A 20,840-nucleotide genomic window follows, 5' to 3' on the forward strand; every position below is an offset into this window, starting at 1 on the left:
AAATTCTAAGATTTAGGCCATTTAGGTCTTAGAGATCACTCATTATAACTCCAGGAAACTGAGGGATAGGGTAACTGCTTTGCTGAGGAACACACACAGAAGTTTCTGAGATGACATTTGAACCCAGAGGCTTCCTGACTCCTTGTCCACTACCCTATCCATCAAGCCTGGCTGCCTCTTAAATTATCTCATATTATCTCATAACTTCAGTAGGAAATATTCCAGACTTGTCCATTTTTCTGAAGTAGGATGGGAGATATTGAGAGGGGGTAGCTTCCACTATTCAGTGTTTTCAGAGCAACAACAAACAATTTTGCATGTTTGGGTCACTCTCCAAGACCTCTTTGGTACTGAATCAGCAAAGGGGAAGGAAAGGAGGAAGAGGATGTAATTGGCTTTCATTATTTTTCCTTGCCACTTGGGTGGCAAGGCAGAAGGAGAGAAGCTTCTAAAGAGCTCAAGAGATTTGATTTGGCAAATGCAGAATGGAACCAATTAGTAAAGTTGGGAAGTTCTTCATCCTAACCCTGGCTCCCAACAGGTTAAAATGTATTTATTATTCTGACTCCCATTCCTTTGGCAATTCCAGTGCTCTCAGGAGCTGTTCTCCTGTCCCATATCCTCAAAACAGCAATTGAGTAGCTTTAAGGAAATCACCATGGAAATCCATTTCTAGTTATTTCTTCAGAGAAGACAATGATTTGAGGTCTGCCTGGGATTTAAGTAATGTAAAATGAGATCAGTTTATTTCAGAAATATGTTTACTACAAAAACTTGGTCATGTGAATATATCTGAAGCAGATAAAGTTAAAACACCTTTTTATTTCCAGAAATATTGCTTCTAGACTTTCCTGAAGCCAGAATTGTTCTATAAAAGTATCACATAATATTATACAAGTTTTAAAAACACAGTAGGTTTCCTAATAACGGGAGATCTATTTACAAATAGCATCATTCATGACCATAAATACGTTTGTTCTGTCATTCAGCCAATGACACATACATCAGATATGCAACAGCTAGTTAGTTTTGGACATATTTACAAAGTCTATGATAACAACAGCTTCTTAAAATTAAAGATTTGACTAAAAGAAACTGAATCTTTAAAAGGGGAACCTTAAAAACAAAGCAGATTTTTTTGCTTTAATTCTTGAGTTGTGTAAAACAAAACAGGAGACCGTTATACTAAACAAAATAACAGATAGGAAACTTTTCAAAAGGTTAGGTATGGTGGTGAAGAAAATGAATGAGGTAATTCTTTTGTTGGCAAGTGAAAAATCTACAATGGGAGAATAATAGGAATTGAAGAGCATAGAGTTTCAAAGGCAATTAAATGAGTATTGTACTTTTAGAAAATTCTGTTATTTGGTGAAGTCCAGAAAAATGAAAATATAACACAATGCGATAAAATTAAACTCATGGAGTATGTGTGCATGTCATTGCAAGTGTATGTGTGTGTGTGTGTATTTTCAAGTTAGGAAATACTTTTTTTTATAGACCAGATTTTCTGTTATATGATCCAGCTCTTACATCCTTTATTTACATCAATAAAAAAAAACCCTTCCAAATGAAGAAAAGTCTTTTTTTAAGATGTTTTCAAGAATTTATCTAAATTTAGACATTTCAAAGATATAAGTACTTTGACACCTTCCCTTATATGGAGGGAATGGTAAGTTTTCCATTATTTCTTTGTTTTGTCAAATCTCTGATCATTATTAGCCACTATATCCTTTTGCTAATCAGTTTTAGTGAGTCAAAGTAAAAATATGCAATATTTTTCTAGCAAAAGGGCATTAAAATAATATGCTTTTCATTTGAGATCCATCCAACATCTCTTTCATGTAACCCTACAGTGTGACATCACAATGTATGAACAAAGAGGCAAGGACAAAGCATATAAAATAATGAACAAATGACAAAGAAATAAGGATCTCAAAGTGCAATATGATTTTACTCTAACCTGTGACATTATGAAATTCCAGTGGTTAAAGATCATTGATCAGAAACACATTATGTAGGCAGTGCAAGTATGCAAAGACATTCATTGATGGTGACAATTTTTGGAAGCTATGCAACTCAAATTCTTGGCATCTTGATTGAATAACTTTTCATGGTGTGTTTTCATGACCTTCAAAAGGTAATACTGTTAACACTAGATATGCCTCTTTCCCTACTTGTGAGAAGTTAATTAAAAAATGTATATGCTTTAGTAGGCCTGTGACACAAACATACATACATGTACTAATTACAACCACAAACATGTGGCTCAAATAAACTTGGAATGTGTGTTGGCATGATAGCCTTTATTAGTTTGCTAATAAAAAAATGTAAAAATACTGTGTATAAGGTTTATAATTTCAACTAATTAGAGGTCAGTGGGGAGGAACCACTGCCTTCTATGTTTTGAAAATTCTCCCTTGTATGATTATCTTTTGTGGTGTTCAAAATTGTCTCCATTTTGCTGGATCTGACAGTCTGATCTGCATTGGATATATTTGCCACCTGATGGATTGATGATCCATCAGAGCTCACGGGAAGATACATCTGATCTTCAAATATATTCTCTCCCTGGTCACTGCCTTGGTATGGTTCTTTCTGATGACTGCTAATGGGCTGTAGAATGAAGCTATTAGTTGACTGCAGCTCTGTTAAACCATTGCCACTGAAATCCATTTCAAAATGATTTAATTCTTTATCCCCCATCCATTTTTCAGTATGATGATATTTCCAGTGTTCGGGATTCAAATGATTCATCTCGGGAATATCATTATTCCATTCAAGTTTCCTCTCTTGATTAAATGGTGTTGGATTCAAATCTAGGGTTCCCATGTCTGGTGGTGCAATCGGCAGCCACTCTTCTGCCTCCATGCTGCTTATGTCTTCCTCTGACTCAGTGGAGGTCATTTCCTCTAGCACAGATGATGTGGATGACGTGTTCAAGAACCCATGTTTTAGAACAGTTTTAGTGTCATTTGTGTTATTTTGCTCATAGTGACTGTTCAGCAGTGCAAACACTCTATCTACATCCTTCAAGTAATTAGTCCAGTCAACCAGACTCAGTTTATAGTTGTATCTGTATTCATAGGAACTTTCATTTATATTGTATAAATCTTCCAGTCCTTGCCAGTTGATGTCTTCGGTGAATTGTGGCAGTTTAACCTTCCCATCCATCCCATAACTGTCCTCTGTGGAAATACAAGCAAGCTAGTGAAGATTCACAATGAAGACAACAGTTTCACCTCATTAGTACCTGCAATTTATTCTATTTCCAATTACACTGGAAAAGCATTACATTAAAAATAGATCATTAGCAAGTCTCTCCCCAACAAATATGGGAAGGAAGCAACAGTTTAGTCTTTAAAAGTGATTGGGCAAAAGACCTAACCTGGAAAATGAAGGGGTAGGGAGAAATCTCTGTTATTTGGAAGCACTGTTTAATGAATGGAAAGAACACTAGATTAGAAATGAGAATACACAGAATGAGAATAAAGCTCTTCCACTAACTCTATTGTGAACTTGGGCAAGTCACTGAAATGTTTAATGGTATGGTTCCCTAACCTTTCAAATGCACAAAATAATACCTTTCCTACCTAATAAACAGGGTTATTGGTAAGATCAAATGAGATGACTTTGAAAAATGATAAAAGTAGTCAATACAGGTTATTATAATTATACCTTGAAGCTTTATGAGAACCAAAACCAAACCAGAATTCAAGTGAACAGTTTTTGAACCACCTATTTGAATAAACATATCACATTTTAACCCCCCAAATCCATCCCTTTTTGAATGGTTATAATGGTTTATTTTTTCAAAAAATTGTATCAATATTTTTCTCCTAATCATTTGTTATCTCCCTTCTCCTTGCTATTGGTGTGTCACCACAGAAGATTATTTTAGTCCTGTAGATAAGAACAAATAGAAAAGAAAAAACCTTCCACAAAAGCCACTTAGAAAAACAGCATCAAGGTTCTTTCTGCTTAGTCATCCAGAGAGTCTATTCACTGAGTGATGTTCATCTCATTACACCGGTCAGGTTAGCAAGAGAGGAAAAATAAAGCTGGGGAGTCTTCTCAATTTCCCAGGTGTCATGGGTCAATTATGGCCCAGCCGCAAACACAAGTGTTATCTATTCTCTTGTCATTAATCTCCAATGTCAACTTAGCTGAGAAAACAAGGGAAAGGCAGCTGGGGCTCCTTGCAAGAATGTAAGAATGACAATAAATGATGATATAATTAAGTACTGATTGATTTTTAACCATGATGCTGTTTATTTGGTCTTTGCTTCTTCCTTTTTTCTTTCTTCCTTTGTTTAAGAGTCTGATGAATATAAGAAACTGAGAAGCCAATGGGTGCTTTTTGGTTTGGGTCAGTTTATGCTGACTGACCAACATTGGTCAGCATGATGCTCTTTCTGCTAGAGCAGGTTGTCTTTCTTACTCAGGAAAAATACCATTAGGGTTGGGGGACTGTTGTTTCTCTTCCTGTGGCCAATGTCAACTAAAAGAAACATTAGGTTGTGATACATGAAACAAATAAATTGTGGTTCTGAAAAGTGAAATTTATAGGATGAAGACTTTTTTTTTTGCAAGGAATTAAAAAAAAACCCAAGGTAAGTCCCATAATATTATACATTTCTAAGGAAGGTTTTTTTCCCTTTGCTGGAAATTTTGCATTATCAGGCCATATTTATTTAGCCTCTACTTCTTTTCAATTTCTCTTCCTACTTTTGAACTTCCTGTATTTTTGTTTTCTTTGATTTTTCCCTCCCTTTCTGTCCTTTTCTCTGTCTTTCTGTCTGATCCTTTCTCCCATTATTCTAAATCTTATTGGCAAGTAGCTTGTCACAATAAAACCTTGTTGAGTCTTGAGAATTTAACCATGTTTACTCAAGCTTCTGAAGCTACTTCCCCTCTCAGATTATAATTCACAATAGCCAAGAGCTCCACAAGAGACTCTAATTACAGCTTCTTCAAGAAGGTTTATACCTTGCACTGAACAGAATTGATATGGTTATGTTGTAGTTATCTGTCACAACTGAGGAATGAAGTTTTGCACAAATGAATTTTTCTAAATCAAAGCTCGTCTTTTTTTAACTGTTTGAGATGACAATCTTCCCAAGTGCTGCTTATATATGTCTGTGCACTCTTGCACATATGTCGCTGCAAATCAATTTCTTTGTTATAAGCTCCAGGAATTTCATTCTTCTGCACTGAGTACAGAGAGGCCCATAGGTGCTCCTAATATGCCTCCAGGGCCATTGGCCCTGTCTTTATAGAGCTGACCTATGGTTGCTATGCCTTTGTGGAGCTATGATTCGTCATACTACAGAACTCATCTAGCCATCTCATCATTGGATCGCCTGTTCTCCACTATCAAGAGCTGCCAATTTATCATCTCCCCTGGAGTTTCTAGCAGCTATTCACTCCTCGAAATAGCTCTTACTAGTGTTAATCTTTGCCACCCTTCTCTCCATTTTTTCTTTTTCTTCTTTCTCATCTTGTCAGTCTCATTATCCTGCTTTTTTTCCCTTTCATGTTTCTGGAGTTTTGTGATATGTGGCTTGACTTTTATAGCCATTGCTGGCCAACAAGAACTTTCCTTCTGTTTGACAAATCAAGCAATCATATTGGGCTGAATTTCTGGATCTTTTTCAGAGATTTTTGTCATTGCTAACTGCTTAAAAGAGTTGCTTCTTTATTGTCTGACCTGCCTCAAATGAAAAACAACAACATTTCTTTGGAATTTAGTGCTGGCTGGCTGGCTGGTTGGTACTGTGCCACCCTTGCCCTGCCCAAGAATGACTTCCAAATACCTGACACATTGCCATATTAGAACGTTCTCACATCTCAAAGTTCTTAACATGTAGAAATTTAACTTTTATGGAGGGGCTGTCATATTTAAAAGACTCTCTCTCTCTCTCCATATGATGACTTTTAACTTTGATTAGAGGTGTAGACAGTAGGCAATAGGCCAACAGGGAATCAGTAAAGTCTTGTAACAGGTTCTATTTCCTTTATCTAGTTCTAATTCAAATGATACCATTAGATTTAAAATAGGAATGTGCAATAGTTTACAGATTAAAAGTAATGAAGTGCAAATGCAACCAAAAATGAGCAAACAACTAAATGTTAAAAATAAGACATCTCCATATGATCAGTAAACATGGAGAATAAAACCTTACGCAGGACTTGCCCACTACGCTTAATGACCAGTTAACAAACTATTTACTTAAAAAAAGAACAAAAAAAACCAAAAAACCTTACTTTCTCTCAAAATAGATAATATCAGTTGCAAGGCAGAAGAGCAGTAAGGGTTAGGCAATTGGGGTTAAGTGACTTGCCCAGGGTCACACAGCTAGCATCCATAGCATAAAAAGACAAAAAAATGTCTGGACATTCTGTGACATTGGTGACCATGAAATAAATACAGGGAATGAATTGGCTCCATAATTTAGACATGAAATGTGGTTGTATCACATCATATTTAGAGATTTGATGACATTAAGAAAGTGCAAAGAATATTAACAAATTGCAAAAAAAAAAAAAAAAAAAGACCAAGAATAAAACACTGAGCAGTCAGTGAGGTATTGAGGAAAAGAAAAGGGCCTAGAGAAAACCAAAACAATATAACCACAATGTTCAATAGATTCCATCCTTAAAAAACTACTTTTCCTGTCTCAGGAAGAATATAAACACAATTCAGAAAATGAATTTAATAACTTATGATAGATAGCGATCAAATGGAAATTTTCTTTAATGCATGGTCAGATGGTGGTACAATTATCTGGGGTTAGATGATCAGTTAAAATTTGACCTTACCTTTTAAGGACAATGTTAGTTAAAATTTATTATTCATCTATAGCAGTGGTTCTTAAACTGGGGTCCATGAATTTGTCTTAAAATATATGTTGATAACTATATTTTAATATAATTGGTTTCCTTTGTAATTCCATGTATTTCGTTTTATGCCTTTAAAAACATTATTTTTAGAAGGGGGTCCAGAGGTTTCATTGGACTGCCAAAGGGGTCCATGACATCAAAAATGTTAAAATACCCTGATCTAAGGCTTTGAAATGCATCTTACCACCAGAAATTTAAAAAATAGCAATATGGCAATTTGATTTTGAATATTTAATAACACTTTAAGGTTTGCAATACATTTTAAATAAAGGGGGCAAATATAAGCAAAGGCATAAAAGCATAGTTTCTGAGGCTGTGACTTGCTGAGAAACACCATCCTAGAAGATAGCATGACATGTTTTGCTGCAAATTAGGAGTTGAAGAGGTGACAGAAAGCTCAAGAGGGTGGCCCTGGCTATAAGACAAAGGGCAATGTAGAAATAAAATACTGGTAATTTCAGAGATACTCATCAACATGACCATCTCTGATGGAAGCTCTGACTTTAAAGATGGAGGATATCATTGTTAATATTCTTATATAACATGGAAAAGGACAAAACAGAAATAAAACAAAACCAACTAACTGAATACATGTCAATTTCCCCTTAACACAGGGTGGTGGGAAAGCTACCAATTTTAGTCAAATTTATTTGCTAAAGCACCATCTGATCTGAATCAATTTTTCTGATTTTTCTCCTAATCTAAGAATTCCCAGCTTGAGCTCATCTGTCTTTTATCTGGATGGATCCAAATAGATACAAGAACCAAAGTGACTTTGTGGAACTAAAGGACCATTTTGCTTTGCTTGGGGCTTCTGGGTCATTTTTGAGGATTAAAAAAAAAAAACAAAAAAGATTCCCCCAAATAAGGAAGTCATACTTAGAAGGCTATGGGCCTAGCAGGCATACATAGGCCAATTATGTTTTTTTTTCCCCTCAAGGACTTAAAATATCCTCTCCTTGGTTCCTGTCACTTCTCTGAAAGTCTTTCATAATTTAATAATTTTCATTATAAGAAATATACTCTGAGATGTTTTAAAGATTAAAGTCTGAAAGAATCACAGTTACTTAATATCTTTTGTCCCATATTTACCTATCCAATGGGAAGACCATTTACTTCCATAGTGATGGAGGAAGAGAGAAATTAAGTCATGGGAGTGCTTTTGAGTATTTTAAAACACAAAATAATTCTTAAATCTGTTTGGTTTCATTTCAAATGCAGACAAGTTATTAAACATCAAATATCTTTTGGTGTCTAACAAATTATCCTAGGCAATTAGTCAGATGTTCTACCTGTCTCCTTAATGACTCCATACCTCCTAGAAACCAGTCATTTGGTATCCTTATCAAGGAAACTTTGTTAACCTTAACAAGAGACTTGGGCTCTGGGCCAAAGGAGGCAGTATGGCATAATGGAAAGCCTTGGACTTGGAGGCCAGAAACCTGGGCCATTTCAATTCTGCCATTTTTTCTACAAATCCTGAGTCTCCTCATCTGTGTTAATTAAATGGTTATCATAAAGATAGCATAAGGAACAGCAAACTCTTGAAATGTGAGCGATTATTATGATTCCTTTGAATTCCAAAAAAACCATGTGATCCTATAGTTTGTACAATGCCCTTGAGGTGTAGCATTAAGGCCATTTTTGCTTGGACACTGAACCCACTGCATATACTTCACCTTGTGTCATCCTTGTATACTATCCTCACGTGCCAATGAATGAAAATTTTGATGAAAAATCATAGATGTTATATAGGATGGATCATTTTGGAGTTCTGATATAGCTGTTTTCTTTTTTGGCTTCTCTATGGATAAGTATGTTGAAAACCCAATGGCTAGTGTGATTTCAGACACTAATGTCATAATGAAATCATTGAAGCTACCACAGTATATATGAGATTATTTCATTTAGCACATCATCACTGAAAGGCAGTATCTATGTGCAACCCCATAAAATGATTAATTGGATCAATTCAGTAAAAAAAATGTAGTTAAGCATTAAAAATGTATCAGCTGAAGGGGGCAGCTGGGTAGCTCAGTGGAGTGAGAGTCAGGCCTAGAGACAGGAGGTCCTAGGTTCAAACCTGGCCTCAGACACTTCCCAGCTGTGTGACCCTGGGCAAGTCACTTGACCCCCATTGCCCACCCTTACCAATCTTCCACCTATGAGACAATACACCGAAGTACAAGGGTTAAAAAAAATGTGTCAGCTGATTTAAAGCTTGGTATTTGAAGAAGCTACAACTTTGTGTCTGCTAATATGTCAAATAACTATTTCTCATTCCTTCCACAACAGAAGAATCACAAGTAATGAAAAAGAATGCAGAATAAAAATTCTAGAACTACTATTAATAAAGTCTGTTAGAAAATAACTATAGTGTAGAGAATAGAGGGCTAACTTGGAGTCAGGAAAACCTGGGTCTAAATCCCACCTCAAACATTTCCTAGTTATATATGATCATGGAAGAGTTGTAACTTCTCTGGGCATCACTTCCTCCATTTTTAAAATGAGAGAATGGACTAGATGGCTCAAACTATAGCCAGTCACCTGGTGGACTCAATAGAAGTGAAAGTTTAGTGTTAATGATGATGTAAAACATTATGTCTTATTGAGAAAAACTTTGTAAATGGTGGGGGACAGAATTTTTATAGGGGATTTTTCATGGTCTTTACTTTCACATCCTAAAAGGCAACATGCTATACAAGACAAGTTCAAAAGGAGTTCTGTTTTGTCTTTTGTGCAACCAAAGAGATGCAAGTGGGAAATAGAAGGAAAGGACTGAGAAATGGAGAGGTAGGAGATGGCAAAGAGGGAGAAACTATCCATCTATGTATCTATATATCTCTCTATCTCTATAATTCCATCTTTCTATTCCTATCTTTATCTATTCCTATATCTGTCACCTAGCACCTATCTATATCTATTTCTACATTTATCACCAATTATTGATCTATGTTTCTATTTCTATATCAGGCTATCATCTAACTCTATCTACCTCTGTAGGACCCATCTATTTTCTCTATTTATCATCTCTGTCCCTACCACATATTAACTATCTTTCTATCTCTAGCTATCATCTGTCCCTATATTTATTACCTAGTATTTATCTCTCTATTTTTATATCAGCTATCAACCTTTATATATAATCTCTGTATCTAGGGAATGCTTACAAAAGCACACTAAGAAATGGCTTCCTCTTAATTTTCTTTCTCTTAACCTCGTCCAGTTGCTATTTACCTTTTCCATTTGGAATCTTGGTCCTCTGATTTCGGTATCATAAAAGATAGATAATTTTTATCAGGTGACTCCTCTAACAACACAGTTTGCAACCTCTCCATGCAATAATAGACAGTCTTCATGATGCATTATGGCCAAAGGAAAAAAAAAATCTCCCCCACTATCCAGTTTTACAGAGTTGAGCATCTGATAACTCACATAGTCTGTCACTAGGCCTCCCTTTGAAGTTCTTTAGTCTTAGTAGGCTTGATTCAGCTGAGCTTGTTCACTGAAGACATAGCCAAGGTCACTGACATGCCACAACATGGCAGTGGTCTTTGATTCTAGTGGAAGGACTGGTTCTTAAGAGGCCAAAATAGCAAGAAGGAGCTGAAAAGCAAAGCTAAAGGGAATATGGCAAGTCATGGGAAGAAAAGAAAGAAAAGAAGTAGAAGAAACTTATTTTTCTTTAAAGGCATCGCCATGTAGGGCACTCATTAAGTCTGTGACACCAGATTTCCCTGCATGTCAATGTGCTATGATGGGATTCTCATGTCATTTGGTCCTATTTTTCCCTAGAATGGTTATATCATACAGTTCTCATTAGCTAACATAGGTGTCATGGGGGGTGACCGTCTGTGATGAATTGAGGCTGTAAAGTGGAAAATTAGGCAAGACCAATTTCCTGGGTGGCATGTGACATTATGAGTATTTTCTGGTTGCTTTCTATAGGTACAATGTAAAAATAATATCGTATAGTGGAAACAATAATAGATTTGGACATCAGACTTGCATACTGAATTCTAGCTCTGCTACTTACAAGCCAGGAGACTTTGGGCAAGTCACCTAACCTTGATAGATTTTATTTTTCTCATTTGTCAAAATGAGGTTTGACTAGACAGATGATCTTTAAAGTATTTTTTCGTTTTTAGATGCTATCAGTCTATGTAAATTAATTTTATCTGACTATGCTAATACTCACTTTGCCTTCTTTGGCCATCTTTGTCTTTTTTTGTTACTGTTCAGTCATATCTGACTCCTTGTGACTGCATTTGGAGTTTTCTTGGCAAAGATACTAGAATGATTTGCCATTTACTTTTCCATCTCATTTTTACAGATGAGGAAACTGAGGCAAACAGGGTTTATGTAATTTGCTCAGGGTCTTGTAGCCAGTAAATGTCTGAGGACAGATTTGAATTCAGGTCTTCCTGACTCCATGACTATTCACAGGGCCACCTCAGGAGTAGGCACCAATATTTCTCATCAGCAGCCTTCTGAGCTCTTTACTTTCTAGCATTTACTGCTAAGTGCTAACATCTAGGATCTTCTTGTTTTAGTCCTCAGGCTTCTCTTCAAAATTCTCTTAAAATTCTAGTTACTCCCTATGCCTAGAGATATCTTTTAACTTATATTCACTGAAATCTTCCCAGAAAACTAGTTGCTATGAAACCTCCAACTAGAGATGCCCCCCCAAAGAAACTCATTTTTCAGTTCCCTCTAAGAGTATTGTCCTCCATAACAATGCATATTTTAAGTAATTCAAAGTTTTAAAAAAAGTTCCCAAAAATCAACATGGAATAAATGTTAAGTGTGTTGGTTGATGCTTTACTGTGAGTGAAGGGAGTTAAATGCATAATGACTTATCTGAAACCAGTGACAAAATGCAGTGTAGGATGCGGTTAGAACTTGCATGCACCACAAGCTAGCGCTTCTCTGTATAACATGGCAAGGAATAGTCATTAGTTGAAATGGACTGGATCATGCAATTATTGGGAAAGCAGCTGCTAGGGAGAATAAAAAAGTCTGAATACCTGTGTGGGTCATAGCTTCCGCCATCTTTATTTCCTGATATAGGAAAATACAAGAGTAACTTATGTTAGTGTTTAAAATCTGTAAAAACCATTTGCAATGTAGTTTTCCATGCATATCATCTAACTCCTAGAAAGAAATATAATGGGTTAAATACAGATAGGCCTGAGGTCCAAGAGAAGTTTCCAATAGGCTGGGTTTAAACCAGGGACTGAAAACAATACTTAAAAAAGTTTCAAGTTAGAAAACACAGAGAATTTCCAAGAAAGCAGAAAAGTGAAAAGGTAAGGAAACTACATTCAAACACAAGAAGAAAATTCCTTCACAAGTCCACATTACTTCTCTTGTGGAGTTCTTTGATGGGTTGTTGAGGGGAGTTGGAAGAGTCCAGAGGAAGTACAGAGATCACCAGTTCCTCCAAGATGGATGCCTCCAATTCCCCTCAGGACCCAGAGAGAAACTATTCCTTTCTCTCTCTTTATCCCTCTTTTATCATTCAACCAATGATTTAGCCAAAGGTTTGATTAAAGGACAACAGGGTTTATTGAGTTTCAGGGTTGACTGTAAAGGACAGAGAGATACAAGGTATCTCTAACAACCTCCTAGGGAGAAGCTTCAGGAGGGGGGAGGGACACAGGAATGTGAAACTGAGACAGGACCTGCCTTACTCAGTCTCGGAGGTTTTGTTGCCTTTAAGGTTAGGAAAGTTGCATACAATGATTCAGGAGATAATTTGTATCAGGGGTAAGCCCTACTTGACTAAGGGGAAACTAAGTCTACAAAGTTTGAATGCTACCACCCAGATCCACCCTTCTTCCAAAACCCACAGGAAATTCAGGAAGGGAAATGATGATTGGGATAGGGAAGGTCAGGGAGATCCAGAGGAATTAGCTAAGCTACAAATCTTAAGAGAAAAGCTGCAGAATCAAGGCCAGGTTTTTCTGCCCAAAGACTGAGCTCAGTTGACCCTCCTACTCTGACTGAGACTCCACGATCAACTGCCTCTAGTCAGGGTTATAAACCCTTTTCAACTGTCAGAAATTCTGCAGTAAGGCTTTCCAGGGTTGATTTGCACCTTTTGCACCACATGGTTCAATTTCTTTTTCTGAGATGGGATTATTTAAGTATTCTATTTCTTCTGCTGTTGATCTAGGCAATTTATATTTTTGTAAATGTTCATCCATTTCATGTATATTGCTATATTTATTGTCATATAATTGATTGAAATAGCTCTTAATAATTGCCTTAATTTCCTCTTCATTAGAGGTGAGATCACCCTTTTCCTTCATGATATTATTATTCACATTACTTCTGACCAAAGTTAGACCTCGGCTGTTAGCACTCAGCATATTTGCAACAGACTCATCAATAATGCTTTCCCTTAGAACTGGTATAGTCAGCAGATGGCATCATTTGGAGCTATCTGATAATAAACTTTCAAAATTCTCTCCATGCTGCCTCATCACTGAGAAAACTATGAAGATCACTAGATTTTATGTTTATGCTATCCTTGTGTTCTTAAGGGAGATGAATACCTGAAGGTAGAGGACCTGGAATTAGGTCCTGTTTATGCCAATAAGTTTATTAAGTTACCTTGGGCAAGCCATTTGCCTTCCTAAGCCACTTGTTTTTTTTTAGTCTATAAAATGGGGTTAATAAGACCTATAGTACTTACCTCCCAGAGTCATGAGGATCAAATGAAATAACATAAAGTAAAATACTTTGTAAATCTTAATATCCTCTACAAACGTCAGCTATTATTATTAGCTATATTCAGAGTTTAGCTGGAGGGGCAGTATCTTTCTAATGGAAGCTCTAAACAGGTATAGAAAGGAAAGACATTAGTTTTACTATATCCCTTTTTTTTACAAAGGCTGAGGCAAAAAGGTGACCCTACACAAAAATTTTCAAGGTCACCACACTCTTAAAAAGAATATAGAAAACCAAATGGTCAATTCCAATTTCCTTGCAGTGGTTCATCAATTAATCTCATTCAAGTATTGTTATTGTTATTCAGTTGTTTTCAGTCATGTCCAACTCTTTGTGATCCCATTTGGGGTTTTCTTGGCAAAGATGTTGGAGTGGTTTGCCATTTTCTTCTCCAGTTAATTTTAGAGATGAGGAAACTGAGGCAAAGGGGCTTAAGTGATTTGTCTAGTATCACACAGCTAGTAAGTGTCTGAAGCCAGATCTGAACATGCAAAGATGAGTCTTCCTGACTTCAGGCCTGGCACTTTATCCACAACATCACCCAGCTGCTCTCATTCAAGTATTAGCTGATAATTAAGGCATGACTCTTCCTGTGAGGCTTTTGCATTTTAGTGGGGGCTCCAGATAAGACCTTTGGGACCTGAATAAAGTTATAATGGTGAAATGATTTTGAGAGGAGTGACCAGCCATGTAGTAGTTAGTATACCTTTATGTCCTACATAGGAATTGATCAGTGGACAACTCAGAAGCAAAAGTAATCTTGCTGAGAACAGGTTACCCCCAAATGGTTCCACTATCTGCAAAAATGGCTCTATCTGTATCCCTGGCATCCTTGACAGCACTCTTCATTGGTAGTTTTCTTGGTCTTTACCCATACAGTTGGTAAGACTGATTACTTTCTTTAGCTTTCTACTCTTCCGTCTTTCCTTAACAGCTATCAAAACATTCGGAAGTGGAATCTCTATATTAAAATTTCTGGGTAATAGAGGAAGAGAAACCAGGCATGCTCATTAGCCATGAAGGATGGGGGTAGAGAGAGAGAGAGAAGGGGGCAACTTGTTAGTTGTACCCTGGGAGAAAATGAGTTGATTAGCACAGTACTACACCCTAGGGAGGAAATAATCTGACTGATTCTACACAGACCCATTTACCCTGTCTAGATCCCAAGTTAATGAGCTGCTCAAGAAGCTCTAATTTCAGATACTATTCCAACTGATTGTTTGAAATTTTCATTAAGGGGCATGGGAGACACTTGCAAATGAGTCTAATTCACTTTGTCAGATGAACTGGAACTCTGCTGGGGCAATTCCAACTGCAAATAGGCAGACACTGGCTATTGTCTGAGCCAGCCCAGTGCCCTTAAGGAAAGAGGATACCCTCATTTACTTAAAGTGGTGCTCATGTCTGTTGACAAGAATAACAAACAAACCCCCAAAGCTTTCATCCCCTTCATCCTATCCTCCCGAAGATACCTCTGTTGGGAATCAGAGTTTGTTAACAAAATTGGACCTGTTGGAAAGAGCAGAGTGAAACTCTTACTGACTCTGAAAGGTCAACTGCGTTACATTTCATTAATGCCTTCCTCCCGACTGGGATATTGAATCTGACTGTGAACTCCCTCAAGAACTTTCCAAAATTTTTTCCATAAATATTAAAGTTTCAGATGAAGAAAACTTGGTAATCAAAGAACCAAAATAACATCTTCAAAATATAGAAAAACCGAGTATATAAATATATATTTAATTAAATTTATACATATATCTATACATATACGTTGTGTATATACATGGCATATAGATATATATCTACTTATAATACACATCTAGATATTAATAGATTTCCCACAGTAAGCACTTAATAAATCTCATTATATGATATCTGTTTGTCTATCTATCTGTCTATCTGTCTGTCTATCCATCTATCTGTCTGTCTGATAGAAATGGGAAAGGCAGTGTCACATACTAGATAACAACCTGGCCTCAAAACCAAGAAGAGCTGAGTTCATGTCCTGCTTCTTCCACATACTAATTGTGCATAAAAACACACAGCTAATCCTTGGGCAAATATTGCCCTGGACAACTCACTTAAGCACTCTTCATGCTCTTGCTCTGTGGTGTCAAACTCAATAGAAATTTGTACAGAAGGTTTTCTGCAGGCCACATATTGCCTTAGTTCTAAAATGTAATATTATCTTTGTTTTATTGTATTCTTATTTTAAATTTTTTTCTTTTTTTTTTTGAACCCTTACCTTCTGTCTAAGAATCAATACATTGTGTTGGTTCCAAGGCAAAAGAATGATAAGGGCTAGGCAATGGGGGTTAATTGACTTGCCCAGGGTCACACAGTTAGAAAGTATCTGAGGTCAGGTTATTTGAACCCAGGACCTCCCATCTCTAGTCCTGGCTTTTAATCCACTGAGCCACCCAGCTGCCCCTGCTTTATTGTATTTTTTTCAAAAACTATTTCTTAATTATATTTTAATCTTCAGGCAACATTGGGAAGTACTGCTCATAGGCCCCATGTTTAACATTTCTGCTCTAGGGGATTCTCTAAGAATAAGTTGCTGAACCTGTAGTACTCAGCATAGGAAGGAACAAGTTTCCTAACTCAGGAATTTAGGAATTCCTTATACCAGTGAATTGGCACAGGCCCTTAGGTGCTCAATGGATAGAACCAGGCCTGGAGGCCAGAGGTCCTGGGTTCAAATCTGACCTCAGATACATCCTCACTGTGTGACCCTGGGCAAGTCACTTAACCACTTTGCCTAGTTCTTAGGGCTTTTCTGCCTTGGAAACAATAGTTGGTATTAATTCTAAGATAGAAGGAAAGAATTAAAAAAAATAAAATGAAATGATACAGGCCCCATCCTTTACACACACACACACACACACATACACACACACACACAAATCTTCCCCCTTACCTGCTTCAAGTCCTTTAGGCCTCGGATTGCACTGTTTATAACCCTGACAGCTTCTCAATTCCATTAGCTGTACATGCAACTGATTCAAGATGCCTCTTTCTACTGTGTGGACGGTATTTGTAAGCTGGAGGTGCAGAAAGGGAAGGGTCAGGCAGAGGAACTGACTCAAATTTTCTCTTTAATATTCAGTTGCTTATAATCTCCAGAAAAAGGAAAGGGCTTTGTTTACCTGATAGGGATCTGTATTCATATCAAAGAATTCCAAGAAGCCCGTAGCAAACTCACAGAAAAGAAAGTTGTGCGTCTCATTGACTGTTCGCAAACACCAGTAGGTATTGTTGTTAGAGCTTGTGCAGGCACAGAAAGATCCCACTGTTGGGCAGAGAAAAAATAAAATGGATGAAGCTTAGGTGGAGCATTATCTCAGAATTACCTTAAAGCCAGTGTGTTATCAGGTTTAAAGCCATGCTGTTTATTTCCTTTCTTGCAGAGCTGGTGTTATAACTTTTGACTACATCTTGGTAGTTAAACATGGAGATTAGAAGCATGCTAATTAATTAACCAGTCTACAAAAATTTATGAAGTACCTGATGTGTGCCAAGGCACTATGCTAGGTGCTAGAGATACAAATATAATATAATCTGCTCTCAAGTTGCTGACATTGTTCCAGTGGGACACCGCACATTTTATGAAGCATTTCCTGGGTATGTGACCTGGGCAAGTTACATAACCTCTGTTTGCCTCAGTTTCCTCAACTTTTAAACTGGGGACAATAATAGCACCTATCTTGTGGTTGTTGTGGTGATCAAAAGGTATGATTTTTGTAAAAAAACACAACAGCAAATAAATATATCTTCCTTTCTCCTTCTGAAGGAAGAAAATTTGCAGTAAAAAAATAGCAAAAAGGTCCTTTGACTATGAAAGATGAAATAAAAATGGTGAACTGAAATATCACCTATGCACTAATCTAAGGTGATGGGTCACACATAATCCAAAACTCCCAACCTAAAAAGCTTTTCATTAAAGAGCCTGTAAGAAGTGGCCTTGATTCTCTTGGGTCTCTTGGGTAAAAAATTTAGAACTGAAAGGCACCTTCAAGGTTCTCTAGTTCTTATTGTACACAAACATGAATCAAGTACCTTCTCCATATGAGGGTACTGAGCTAGGGCTACAAATAAGCATAAGAAATGGATCCCATCCACAAAGAGATCACCTAATGATCTTCCCAACCTGGCTTCTTCCCCTGCTTCTTTGGCTGCTGCTTCTCAGTTTGGGAATTCACCACCTGGGGTTGTGCTGTCCTTACTGGTGAGTGTGGAGAAACAAGACCATAGAGATGGCCCAAGAATCCTCATGATGCTTTGTCATTCCTGTGCCTCCTTAGACCAAAGCATGCTCCCCTATACACCTAGACCTCTAGATATACAGTCTCTCTTTAGAGGTTCTTTCTTCCTTGAGGGCAGGGACTATATATTGTAGCTGTATTCCCTAGCACATAGGACAGTGCTTGGCACATAGTAAAAACCTGATGAACAATTTCTCATTGATTGATGTATAAAGGGCAAATCTGGTCTTCCTGGGCTGGACCACGAGCTTTCTCTTGGACATTTCTTATTTTTCTGGTGCTAATGAATGTGAATGTAGTGCCACCTGGGAAAAAGCTGGCCTCTACATGAAAGTATAACCTGTTACACTTGTATCACAGTGATCACTGGCTACAAAAGCTTATGGCATTCAAATTAAAAAACTTATAGCAGAGCTTCTTAATTTTTTCCTGTGAGTCATGAACTACTTTGCCAGTCTGGTAAAGCCCATCAACCAATTCTCAGAATGTTTTTAAATGCATGAAATTAAATATACAGGATTTTGAAGGAAATCAGTTATATTGAAATTGTTATCAAAATACTTATAACAACAACAAAACAAGTTCACAGACTCCAGGATATGAAACCCTAACCCAGAGGAACACAGACCTGGTGAATGTGTCATGGAGAAGTGCCAGGAAAGCTTCCTCTTTTAGCTGTACCCAATGCATGCTCTAGCTAGTGATATACTAGCAGGGCAGCAATAGGGACAGTATCAGTAAGAAACACAAGGAGGGATTATAATAACATCCATGTCTCCTCTGAGAGCCGGCTGTGTAAGGATATAAGGGAAAGGAAAATTTGCTAAAATCTAGAGTTAGTTTTGAGAAATTTGCTCTCAATCTGTTCTAATGATTAAAGTATCTATTTGTTATATTCCCTGTTCATTGGTTTGCTTATCATTCTTTAGCGTCTACAAAAATCGATACAGACAATAAATGCATTTATAGAATCATAAGATCATTGAACTCAGTTAGAGGAAATCTCACAGAGCATCTAATCTGACTGGCACGTTAATAGAAATCCTCTGTAACATCCCTGATAAATAGCCATCCAGTTTCTGCTCAAAGACCACTAGTAAAGAAGAATGTACTATTTGTCACTGTGGTCCAATTACTCTTTTAGACATACTTTTAAGTGTTAGGAAATTTTTCCCTGAATGGAAAAAAATTTTCATGCAAGCTAATGAAAATATAAGCATTCACTTAAGAAGTGCACATTTTGTGTTACATCTTATCTGCATCAAATATTTTCTATTTGGCATGTGATTTAAATTAAATGGAAACATTTGTGGGGAAAGAATACATACTATTGTGAGAAAGGAATCTGGGAGAACATTGACCTTGTCACATATATGAAACAAGGGCTACTTAAGAAAAATTAAAACCTTCTAAGCTGCCTTTGTAAAAAACAATTAAATATATCTTTTTTTTTTAATATACACCAATTCTTATGTCATGTTATACATGAAGAAGAGAGATTCTCACAATTCCAAAATGGTGCTGTTTGCCAGTGGTTGTTGTCATGCGTGAAACAGGTAAGTCCAGGTAGGCTGCACTCATCCCCTTTCTTTTGTCTCTTCTTCTCTTTCCTCTCCTTCTTCCTTCTACGATTCTCTTTGAAAAGCTGTAGTTTACTATCCACTTCTTGAGCGGCCTCTCTATTAAAAGAGAAGGAATTCTTGAATTATTTAAAAGTACTTTTGTTAAAAAAAATAAAGATTTTCACTACGATTTCTTCTATTTAGAGACGTCTAGTAAGAAGATGGCTCTTTCTCAAGAATGCCCAATTTCATTATTAGCAAAACAAGGTTCCAAGATAACCACAAGGGGCTCCTGATAAAAACAAACAAACAAAAAAACCCAACCAAACAAAAAACAATTGCTATCCAGAGACAAAGAAGGAACTGTTGGAATCTGAAGTACATTATTCTTCACTTTGTTTCCTATATAAGTTTTTTATTGTATTGTATTTTATTGTATTTTTTTATTTTTTTTATTTTATTTTATTTATTGTATTTTTATTTTATTGTATTCTGACATGACATGAGGAATATGAAAATATGTTGCTGCATGAAAGCACTGATATAACTGATAGAAAATTATTTACAGCTTTGGAGAGGGGTGGAAAGAGGGAAACTGAATCACAAATGTCAGAAAAAAATTGTCAGAATTTGTTTCTATGTGTAATTAAAAAAGTGAAATTCATTAAAAAGAAATAAATGCCCAACTTTCAATAACAGTAAAAGGAAACTTTGTTAAGCAGCAATCTTCTTAGAGTTTCATGGGTTATGCAATCATTTGTGAAATGTCATTTTTCTACATGTTTTTTTTTTATATTGGCCTAGATTTGAGATTTCATTAATACAGAGATTTCCTTGTCTGAAAATTCTTTCTGTTGATGCAGATCAGTAACTCATATGTTAAATTTAAAGAATTTAAAGATTTAAAGAATGTCCTGGACACATGAAGAGGTTAAATGACCTCTGTAATATATACAGGTCTCACTTGAACCCAGGTCTTCATGACTCCAAAGCTGATGCTTTACACACTGCCATATATCATATACATATAAGACATAATGACACTATATTTTGTTTATTTAACTCTGTAGAGTCAACATGGAAGTCATTTTGTCTTTTACTTCTCTTGAACTAGACCTTTCCTCATTAAGTCTTAGTCTTTTTTAAACAAGTTTCAAATAGTCCTTCTCTACCCTCCCTCCTTCCATTCTCTTCCTCATAGTTTACAATCATGGTCCCTCTTTTCTAGCTTTCTTTCCTTTTTCTGCTTCGGATAACGTTGTTGGTATAGCTGAAAACCTTGGAATTAGTTGAGGGGGGTCTTCACCATCTCTCCAAGTCTTTTTTTTTCACATGGCAACATAATGAAGAGAGCGGGCTCTGTGCATCACATATA

The 20,840-nt window shown here is 36.6% G+C and overlaps 1 protein-coding gene across 1 annotated transcript in view; it reads right to left on the reverse strand.

Annotated features, from left to right (window-relative positions):
* Positions 1–3,079: 3,079 nt before the first annotated feature.
* Positions 3,080–20,840, reverse strand: part of SULF1 (sulfatase 1) — a 96,068-nt gene continuing 78,307 nt past the window's right edge. Inside the window, exons 15-19 of the mRNA XM_044657973.1 lie at positions 19,410–19,582; positions 16,788–16,930; positions 16,559–16,682; positions 11,928–11,961; positions 3,080–3,185 (exon numbers count right to left, since the gene is read on the reverse strand). Coding sequence (XP_044513908.1) covers positions 3,155–3,185; positions 11,928–11,961; positions 16,559–16,682; positions 16,788–16,930; positions 19,410–19,582 — 505 coding nt within the window. The 3' untranslated portion in view covers positions 3,080–3,154. The remainder of the gene's footprint in view (positions 3,186–11,927; positions 11,962–16,558; positions 16,683–16,787; positions 16,931–19,409; positions 19,583–20,840) is intronic.

This window comes from Gracilinanus agilis, chromosome 1 (genome assembly GCF_016433145.1).
Source record: "Gracilinanus agilis isolate LMUSP501 chromosome 1, AgileGrace, whole genome shotgun sequence".
NCBI classification, from domain to species: Eukaryota; Metazoa; Chordata; class Mammalia; order Didelphimorphia; family Didelphidae; genus Gracilinanus; species Gracilinanus agilis.